This window comes from Lactuca sativa, chromosome 4 (assembly GCF_002870075.4).
Source record: "Lactuca sativa cultivar Salinas chromosome 4, Lsat_Salinas_v11, whole genome shotgun sequence".
Lineage (NCBI taxonomy): Eukaryota > Viridiplantae > Streptophyta > Magnoliopsida > Asterales > Asteraceae > Lactuca > Lactuca sativa.
The window spans coordinates 3,954,357-3,965,940 of NC_056626.2; the positions used below are offsets into that span (position 1 = coordinate 3,954,357).

General features: G+C 38.3%; 1 protein-coding gene across 1 annotated transcript; it reads right to left on the minus strand.

Moving 5' to 3' along the window:
• Positions 1-9,789: 9,789 nt before the first annotated feature.
• LOC111889860 (uncharacterized) lies at positions 9,790-10,209 on the minus strand. Its single transcript, XM_023886017.1, has one exon. The coding sequence runs from the start codon at positions 10,207-10,209 to the stop codon at positions 9,790-9,792; it is 420 nt and encodes a 139-aa protein (XP_023741785.1).
• Between the last annotated feature and the right edge of the window lie 1,375 nt (positions 10,210-11,584).

Here is an 11,584-nt window from a genome sequence, read left to right on the forward strand (position 1 = left end):
TTGTAAGTTCTGTTTATGCTTATGTTTCGGTATTAACGATGACATCCCAAACATTTTAAAATGAAATAAATACGTTTCTTCGAAAATGTTTTAATAACGTATTTACCATGTTTTTCTGGGAACAAATTTCGCAACCTTTTTATAAAATGAAGTACTCTGATTTTTATAAAGCATAAACAAAATCGGTCTTTTCTGGCCGTGATTTTGGGGATGTCACATAATAAAGTCGATAAAATAAGGAAGATAATCGATGATGCCACAAAAGAATCGGAAAGCGAACCTCCAACCTCAAGTGAACCTCCAATCTCAAGCGAACCTCCAAAAGAAAGCAATCCATTGCAGGGGAGGGTTCGTCTACGGCAAATAAATCCGATTCGCCTTTCCAGGGGGAGAACCCATCTCCAACCATGACCCATGAAAGTCCACTCGAGGGGGAGAATTCTGAACCTAATGTTGAAACCGTTTCATCATTCAAGGGGGAGAATCAAAATACAAATGATGATTTGGATGTTCAATCAGAATTCGAAGAGGAAGTCAACTGAACTGGATCCTTCCTATAATCCAAACTACCTTCCCCTCACAAAATGGACAAAATATCATCCAAGAACTCAAGTTATTGGTGAATAATCTGAGGGAGTTCTTACACGCTCTCAACTGAAAGCAAAGCAAACTGAATTATTCTCTCAAGTGGAATATTGCATGTTTAATTCGTTCGTCTCCAAAGTAGAACCAAAAATAGTTAATACTGCACTCTATTACTATGATTGGGTTCAGGCTATGCAAGACAAATTCAATGAGTTCGAACGAAACAAGGTTTGGAGATTGATTCCCACACCACCGGATACATCTGTGGTCGGTCTAAAATGCGTGTTTTGCAACAAGATGAATAAAGAAGACAACGTCATAAGAAACAAAGAGAGACTTGTGTTGAAAGGATATGTTCAGGAAGAAGGAATCGACTATGAAGAAACTTTCGCTCCAGTAGCAAGTTTAGAATCAGTTCGAATCTTCTTGGCATATGCAGCACACAAAAACTTTAAGGTATTTTAGATGGATATCAAGTGTGCTTTCCTGAACGGAGAAGTAGAAGAAACCGTATACGTTGAGCAACCACCGGATTTCGTGAATGAAATGTATCCCAACCATTGCTATATTTTGGACAAAGCTGTATATGGTCTGAAGCAAGCTCCTATAGCCTGGTATGAAACTTTAACTCCTTTTCTTAAGATGTCCAAGTTTAAACAAGGTTCGGTTGACCCAACCTTCTTTCTCAAGAAAGAGGGAGGCCATTTAATGATCGTCGAAATTATATGTCGATGAAATCATCTTTGGTTCCACGAATCCTAGCCTAACAACTAAATTTTAGAAGTTGATGGAGACTAACTTTGAGATGAGTTCAATGGGTCCAGTTAACTTTTTCCTTGGATTAAACATAAGACAGTAAATAGAAGGCATTTTTATCAATCAGGAGGCTTACACAAAGACTTTATTGGCGAAGTCCGGCATGATGGGAGACTCAAGAGTGAAGGTTCCAATGGCATTCGGGATGAAGCTAACACCATCTCTGGAAAAATCGGCTGCTGATGTGACGCTCTATCACCAAATGATAGGGTCTCTAATATATCTTACAGCTAGTAGACCAAATATTATGTTTTCTGTTTGTTATTGTGCCAGGTTTTAAGCTAATCTACAAAAACCTCACATGGTGGCAGTCAAGAACATCTTTCGATACCTGAAGTGAACCTCATCTCTCGGCATATGGTATCCAGCGAAATCAGGATTCTTCGTTCAATCATTCTCAGATGTCGATCTTGGAGGATATGGTCTAGATAGGAAAAGTACCATATGCGGTTGTCAATTTCTGGATGGAAAACTCGTCAGCTGGCAGTCCAAGAAACAAACGTGTGTATCCTTTTCCACAGCCGAAGCTGAATATATAGTCTCTGCATCTTGTGCTTTGTTGGTCATTTGGATTCAAAGTTAGTTAAGAGACTATGGTCTAAACATGAAGCGAATCCCACTCTATAGTGACTCTGAAAGCACAATCAGAATATGTCACAACCCAGTGCAACACTCAAAGATGAAACACATAGCAATGAGGTACCACTTTATCAAGGATCATGTGGAAGATGGTAATGTTGAAATTCATTTCATGCATTCCGCTGATCAATTGGCTGACATATTCACGAAAGCCTTGCCTGAAGCAACCTTCAATAGAATACTCCAAGGCTTAGGAATGGTGGAAACCAAATCTGTAACGAAACCACCTTCGCTTCAATAAGTATAACTTTCGCTTTCGCCTCATTAAAATTTTAACAAGCGAAATAGAGCGAATGCTCGGCCTATTTCGGTTCCGAATTTTTCGGGCACCAAATTGTACTGAACGCTCGGTATATTTCGCTTCATCATTCAAAAGGAGAACGTTCGATTGAAACCTTACGTATACTTTTTGTACATTTTATTTTTCCTTTGTTTTTATTTCTTTTTCAGAAAAATCTAAAATACAATAATATTTTTCCTTTATGTTTTTTTTTTCAGAAAAATCAAAAATACAAAATTGTTTTTCCTTTCTGTTTTTATTTTTTTTGAAATATCAAAAATGCAAAAATATTTTCTTTTATTTGTTTAAACTAGATTATTACACATTTGCTGCTTGTCTCAACAATGTATCATGGGGAAGGTATAACTCTTAATCTATATACTAGCTAAGTGTCCTTAGAAGCATGTTGCAGCATGTTGTCTAAAGCCTCGACGACTCTAAAGTGAAGCCTTATTGATTCGATATGTACAAATCGTTTCTTCCCAATTAAGCTGTTAAATTCACTTAAGTCATGAACTACCTTACTCTTCTCACATTGAGTTAAGAGTTATCTGCTTGGTCACTTTCGTATAGCAGAGGTACTTTCGGTTCTTTAACCACCTCACCATTCTTCTCCATTACTTTCGATTCCATGAACGTAACCCTTGAGACTCTCAGCCTGTACCACTGAGGTTTATGGTTACACAACATCTGTGTTAATGATCTTAGTTTCATTTCACCATGTTCTAAGTGAAAACCACAATCCAATACCTTTAATTAATTGACGGTGAATAATTAAATGTTCTAGTTGTTCACCCATGTATTAACGAAACCACTCATGTGGTATGTACCAAGAAATCTCTTTTATTTTTGTGAAATCTTTATGAAATTGTCTAAAACTAAGACATTTCTTCCCAAAAGATCCAGTTTTATTTTGTTTTTGAGATTTCTGCTATTTCTCCAAGTCATTGAAAAAGATTCAAACCTACTTGATGTTATAGGCTACACAGGCCACACAAGTACTTCACCCAACTTTCCGTCTTATATCAAGATACGACGTTCGGTTGAAGCTAAAAGCCACCCTTATAGCCTAATATTGAAAAGATTCCTTTCAATGCTTCTTAATAAGCATTTGATCATACTTCTACGGGAAACCACACAGACACTTCTAAGTCTCTCTTGACTTTGAAGGAAGCGATTCGAGCCCGGGATCATCAGTTTCGTGTCTCTAATGACATCACTAATATCCTAAATAAATAATTTGCTTTATTTCTTTTTCTTTAGCACACTCTTGCATGAAGATCTTTATGATTTTCCAAAAGTCTTGTTCGTGGAACTAATGACAATTTTCAGTTCTACAGTTTCGCTTCTAATTTAATGGTTGTCTTATGTCAAACAAGGGGGAGAAGTTACTCAAGAACAACCTAATTAACCTCCTCCTACTCAACCTCTAACAACCGAAACAACTCAGACTCCTTCGAAACCGAAAATCACCAATGAACTGAAGGGTAATGTAGCTTCGAGTTCCAAAGGAAAGAAAATTATTGGTGAAAGTGAAAAAGAAGAATAAACTGAAGAAGAGTTGTTAAAGCGAAAGCATCGTGATCGAATTCTAGATGAAAATCTCAAAATTGCACGGGTAGCCGAAGAGAGGGAACGAAAAGAGAAAGAAGCCCATGACACTTTGGAAAATAGAAAAAATCTCTTTCCATTGTGGACATTGGAAAAGTTGTTGAAAGAAGCAATCGAGTCGCCAAGCACTCATTGGCTTGAGCCGGTCATTTCTTTTGACTTGGAGAATTCTAAAGACTCACAGTTTGATATGCCGATCACCCGAAGGGCATTTATTTTTCACCGCTTCGAGCCGATATCATCAATTCCCTCTCCTAACGCGAAAACTAATCGAGCTTTAATTGATTACTATCTTGCTTTTTCTCAACCTTAGTACTTGACCTGGAGTGCACAGAAGATTACATCGGTCAAGGTACTAAAGCCAGTCGCTACAGGAAGCTTTATCAATGTGAAGTTTTGGGTGATTCAAGGTTCTGAAAACTCGGTTCAAGAGATCTCACTTGTTGATCTTCCAAACCTTAACCCCCACGATTGGATCCTACTAACAAACTTCCTTTTAACCGAGGAACAGAAGTATGACCCCATTCTTGCTCTCATAAAGCGAATGCTAGTCACATAAATACATGATGTCGCGAAGCTGGATAGGGAGATCGCCTCTGCCTTGAGGAAAAAGCCAACTGTCAAACCAATTGTTAAATCAAGCGATGTGAACAAGATGCGAATGGGCAAAATAGACACGAAATATCTCAAAGTGATGTTCACTCGTGGAGAGAACCAAAAGTGCCTGTTCTCCTTACCCGACAAACACATGTTCTCCACTACTTGTTTGGAGCACAACTTGAACATTATAAACAGATGCAAACAAAATGATGATGCTGCTAAGAAGAACTTTAATGACATGCTTCGTTGTTATATCAATTTTCGTCATACTCTACTGGCTATCATACCGAAGATGTTCAAGATAGTGAAGAAGACAACACAGGCACATCAGTATATTTCTCTCGCCTCAATTGACGCAAAGCGGTATATTTTTGGGTATAGAAGATTGCGTCATTGGGCTTTTTGCATTATTCGGTTTTGTATACGGTATTGGGCCTGTCCAACCGTCATTTATTAGGGTTATAGTATATATATATATATATATATATATATATATATATATATATATATATATATATTGCATGCATGCACCGTAATTAAGGTTGTCGTTTTGATCATTATTGTTACCCTACCACACCTCTACAGTAGCAATTCCTCATAGAGTTCTTCTAAGGTCGTGGCTTATTAATCATTCGACATCAGTTTGATTCATCATGTGTTCTTATTTACTTTGTGTTCTTAAGTTGCTTGTTAAGAATCTTATCGATATTAAAGAGTTTTAGTCTCTTCATGCTTATTTGCTATGTTATTATGTGGTAGTGGTAGGGGTGAAATAGACCCCGTAACCGGTTGGAATACACCGGAGGGTAGGCCGGGCACCCAAATATGCCTGACAGTATGTTTTATGCTATTTTATTATGTGGTAGTCATATGGGTGAAATAGACTCCGTATGCGGTTGAAATATACTAGAGGGTAGGTCAGGCACCCATATATGTCTGACAAGGTACGTTGAGCACCCATATATGCTTGACAGGGTAGGCCGGGCACCCAGATATGCCTGGCAGTATGTGATTATGTGGTATAATGGGGGAACTCACTAAACTTTATGCTTACAGTTTTTAGTTTTGGTTTCGGGTACTTCTTCTTTGAAAGGAAAGGATTCGGCATGATTGAAGCGGATCACACCATGATTTCCGCACATGAGATTTTTGGGAGTTATACTCTGATGTTGTTTTATGACGACATGTTTTGACTATCGATATATTGGTTTTGATATGGGTTGACACTATGGATGTTTTAGACTATTGGCTATATAAATTCTTAATTAAAAATGAAATTTTTGGTCTTAATTTTTGGGATGTTACACCTCCGTTCCACAAGATATCATGTGGACATGAGACATGGAACTGAATCAATCTCATTGTCTAATACTTTGTTTCTCGATTTCTGATTTGTAATGACAAATAACTACTAATCGAACACATCAATTTAGTCCTCGTCGGGCCCAACTCTATAAGTTAACACCAAATCGTCAAGGGGTCCAATGATATATCTTTTCCCCTTAAGGATAGAAATGAATAGATAAACTTTGACATATATGCTTGTACTATTTACTCATCAAATCATGCATAACAATACATTTTATAACATCAAGTTATGGATGTGTTTACGTATCATCAATGTACAACCAACTCGTAAACAACAACTCATATATCTCTGTTTAAAGATTATAAGGTATTATCGTCTCACAATTACTCGTGATAAATTCCCTGAAGTAATTATATGAGTGTGGGTTAATCTAATACTTAAATTTTTTATTTCAAAGTACTCATGAATATTGCAGCAATACCATTGCTATGTATAATACCCTTTAGACAGTCTACAATTCAATTCATGACAGTCTTGATTCACTACTTACTTCCAAAAGTATGATCGACTGTGGATGTTTGAAAAACCTAATTATTCGAGAAGTAAAAACATGCAAAATGAAACACAAAATAAATAATAGATAGAATTTAATAATCCAACTCATAAATAAATCTCCATCATTTAATCACCAAAAGACAATTACATTTATTTCATTACAAGTTTCTAAATATTTATATAGTTACTAAAACTAATATCATCCTTCAGACCAATGCTCCTAGCATGATGAATGTGCTTTACCCTACTCGGACCCTTTGTGAAGGGATCAACTGGATACTCTTCTGATGACACCCTATTCACGACGAGGTGACCCTCTTCTACTCTATGTTTAAGGAAATGGTATTTTCAGTCGATATGCCTTGATCTACCATGATCTCTTGGTTCCTTTGTTAAGGAAATTCCCCTTCATTATCACATAAAATTGGCTCCTCGATGGCTGGAACAACTCCAAGGTCTCCGATGAATTTCTTCAACCAAATAGCCTCCTTTGATGCTTCGCTTGCTGCTACGTACTTTGATTCAGAAGTAGAATCAGCCATCGTCTCCCTGTTTTGAACTTTTCCATGTTACCATTGCCCCATTAAGGGTAAACACCCAACCAAATTAAGAATGAAAGTTGTCTCTGTCTGTATGAAAGATGGCGTCACTATACCTAGTTACTCTTAATTTATCACTGCCACCAAGCACAAGGACCCAATCCTTAGCTCTTTTCAGATACTTAAGAATATTCTTAACTGCTATCCAGTGAGCTCTACCTGGATTTACCTAATAACAACTGACCATGCTCAAAGCAAAAGACACATCAGGGTAAGTACATGTCATAGCATACATGATAGATACAATAACGGAAGCATATAGAACTCTACTCATTTCTACTATCTCTGCATAAGTACTCGGGCTCTGATTCTTACTCAGTTTGGATTTACTCTGGATAGGAAGTTATATTTTCTTGGAATTCTCCATACTAAAATGCTTTAGTACATTTTCCAAATACGTACTTTGACTAAGTCCAATTAGCCTTTTACTCCTGTCTCTCAAAATCCTTATCCCTAGAATATAAGCAGCCTTTCCCAGATCCTTCATAGCGAAACACTTTCCAAGCCAAGACTTAACCTCTTGAAAAGTTGGAATGTCATTTCATATAAGAAGTATGTCATAAACATATAGAACCATAAAGGTTACTATACTCCCACTATCTTTGACATATACACAAGATTCATCTTCACTTCTAGAGAAAGAAAACTCTTTGATCTTCTAGTCAAAACAAAGATTCGATATGCGAGAAGCTTATTTCAATCCATAGATTGATTCTCAAGCTTACAAACTCTATTTAGATACTTTGCATCTACAAAACCCTTTGGCTGACTCATGTAAACATCCTCGACCAACTTCCATTTAAGGAAAGCAATTTTGACATCCATCTTCCAAATTTCATAGTCATGAAATGCAGCTATGGCCAACATTACCCTAATAGATTTTATCTTGGCCACTGATTAGAAAGTAACGTCATAGTCAAACCCTAGGGTTTGATTAAAGCCTTTCGCGACCAGTCGAGCCTTGAAAGTGTGTACCTTTCCATCCATGTCAGTCTTCTTCTTGAAAATCTATTTGCAACCCAACTGTCATACGGCCTGGTACATTATCAACCAAATTCAAACTTGATTGTCATACATGGACTTGAACTTGCTATCCATTGCCTCTTTCCACTTGGCTAACTCAGGGCCTACCATGGCTTCGTTGTAGTTAGATGGCTCATCCAAATTTACCAGTGTATTATCACTAATAAATGTATCACCTTCTGCAGTAATTTGGAAACCATACAACTCTAGTTGTATTCTAACTCCATTGGAATGCCTAAGAGGTAATGACTCATCAATTGGTTCAACTGGAATTTATTCCTTAGCTTTAGCCCTAGCATTTTTAGCAGTTCCTTTATAGTTTGAATCTTGAATTTCTTCAATATCAATAGTACTCCTACTGTCCTCTTTACATATGAGCTCTCTCTCGTGAAAGACTCCCCATCGTGCTACGAAGACCATGTTCTCACTAGGTCTATAGGATAAATATCCAAAGGACTTTTGTGGGTATTCGATGAAAATACATCTCTCACTTCGAGGTTCAAGCTTTTCATAAGTCTCTCATCTAACGAAAGCTTCACAACCCCAAACCATGATATGTGCTAATGAGGGAACTTTCCTTGTCCACATCTTGTGAGGTGTTTTGGCAACCTTCTTATTTAGGACAAGATTAAGAATGTGGGCGGAAGTCTCTAAGGCATACCCCCAGAAAGAGTTTGGAAGTGAATCTCGACTCATCATGGAACGAACCATGTCCAACAAGGTTCGATTACGCCTCTCAGCCGCACCATTAAGTTGTGGTGTCCTAGGAGGAGTCAATTGTGAAACTATTCCACATTCCTTGAGGTAGTTGTGGAACTCAATACTAAGATACTCACCACCTCTATCAGATCTAACCATCTTTATCTTCCTGCCCAATTGATTCTCGACTTCTTGCTTAAACTCTATGAACTTTTCAAAGGTTTCTAACTTATTCTTGATTAAGTAGATATAGCTATAACTGCTACAATTATCAGTAAAAGTCACATAAATCGATTTGCATCCCTTGTGGTGGATCTGAAGGGCTCACACACATCTGTGTGTATAAGAGCCAACAATCCTTCACCTCTTTCACATGAACTAGTGAAATGTGGCTTTGTCATCTTTCCTAGTAAACAAGATTCGCATGTGTCATCTGACCTTAAGTCAAATGATTCCAACACTCCATCCTTTTGGAGTTGGGCAATGTCTTTTTACCATGTCCAAGACGATAATGCCAGAAGCAAGCTTTGTGTATACCATTAGACGAATCAATATGAAAAACACTATTTCCTAAATTGTCTACAATGATCACAGTTTCATACACACCATCATAAGGTAAAGCTTCAAAATAAAACATACCATTTTTATAAGTAGAAATAAAACCATTCTTATCATTAAAAGAATATATAAAACCATGTTTAAATAAAGAAGGAAATGAAATTTATGTTTCGTGTCATCTTTGACGAGTTGCAACAATTTATTAAATCCAAACCTAACCCACTACTAAGCAGTAAGCTATAAACTCCAATCTTGGTGACAGGTGAAGATCGTCTATTCCCCATGATCAAGTTCATCCTTCCATGCTCCACATCCTCACGTCTTCTTAGCCCCTACAAATCAGAACAAATGTGAAACCCATATCCTATATTAAGGACCCAAGAATGAGAATATGATGAGTTATTAGATAAGATAGTGTAAATACCTGCTGGTGTTGGCTTCACCTTGCCATCCTTGATATCTTACAAGTATTTCGGGAAACTTCGTTTCCAATGCCCCTTGTCATTGCAATAGAATCAAATGGTCTCTTTGGGTCCAGAGACACGCGAAGCATCAGAACTGGATTTTCCTTTGGGTTCTATACTTGACGACCCAACTTGGGACTTTCCCTTCCAATTTTGTTTGGGAGGACATTTCCTCTTCTTCTCTTTCCCTTGCCCTATGGCCAGAACAAGTACACTTGTAGGTGAGGCAATACCTTTTCCCTTCATTCTTGCTTCAGCTTTTCGAAGGAGGTTGTGCAATTGTGACAAAGTAGTTTCGTTGTTGTTGTTCAAATGATAGGTCAAGATGAACCGATCATAACAACTTGGCAAAGAGTTCAACACTATGTCGATAGCTAGCTCTTCGTCAAAATTCACATTGAGCTTGATAAGCCTATCCACGTATCGTTGCATTCTCAAAACATGGTTGCTCACAGACTCTCTATCCTTCATCTTTCTAGCAATGAGGGACTTTACCACTTCATACTTTTATTCACGAGCTCGCTTATGGTATTTCTCCATAAGGTCCTTGTTCATCTCGTACGGACAATAATCCTCATAGTGCCTTTGTAATTATGGAGTCATTGTCGCCACCATGATGCACACAACTTTTATGGCATCATTATAGTGTTTTCAATAAGCGACCATTTCTTTAGGAGTGACCTTCGTTTCGTCGATCTCATCCAAAGGTTTTTCAAGGACATATTCCTTGGCTTCAAAGCGAAGGGCTATTTTGATGTTGCACATCCAATCGTTGTACTTGGTGCCATCCAATTGCACTTTCGAGCAGATGTTCAATAGAGAGAATTTGTTGTTGTTGTTGTTGTTAGAGGAGGAGGAACCAGAAGCATCGGTTGGAGCAGATGTAACAACGCAAATTTTCAAACAAATTTTTCATTTTAAAAATATATTTATTTCCATTCATAACAAGGCATAAATAGTTTAAGTATTCTGTCAAATACAAATAATCAAAATCCCAAGATCATAAAAGCATTCTTCAGTGTGTATCGATCACGCCGGCGCCTTCCCACGGTCCTCGCTAGTACCTGAAATACATGCACAACAACTGTAAGCATAAATGCTTAGTGAGTTCCCCAATATACAACTTACGCACATACGCCTTTCCAGGCCCCGACCTTCCGGTCCATGTGTCTCAGGGGACTTCCGTCCCTGCTGGGTAAACCTTCCGGTCCTACCCACGCCGACCTTCCGGTCCATCACACAACATATCGCCTTCCGGCCCATAACATATTGCCTTCCGGCCCATAATATAATCGCCTTCTGGCCCATAACATACATAGCACATATACCAAATAACTTACCACATATAGCATACATATCACATATCATATCCGACCTTCTGGTCACACAGTCAAACCCTTCCGGGTACAGTATAGTGAGAAGACTCACCTCGTAAAAGCTAAAAGCTAGCAAATCCCGAAATGACTCGTGCACAATCCGATGAGCTACAACCTCCCTATAACATCACATATCTCATTAACACTTATATCTTCTAAGTGTGACTATCCCTAAGAAGTCAGACTTAGGTCAACTCTGGTCAACGGTCAACGGTCAACTCGACCGGACTCGGCGAGTGCCATGGCGACTCGGCGAGTCTAGACGTCCTCCAACTCTCTGAGATTCCCTATCTACTCGTCGAGTATCCTCCTCGACCCGACGAGTTACTCCTGGAAGAATCACGGGGCCACCCCGACTCCACTCGCCGAGTCTGAAGAACAACTCGGCGAGTCCCAGTAAATCTTCAAGCTACTCGCCGAGTCTGAAGAACAACTCGGCGAGTCCATGCCATGCAGACGAGCAACTGCTT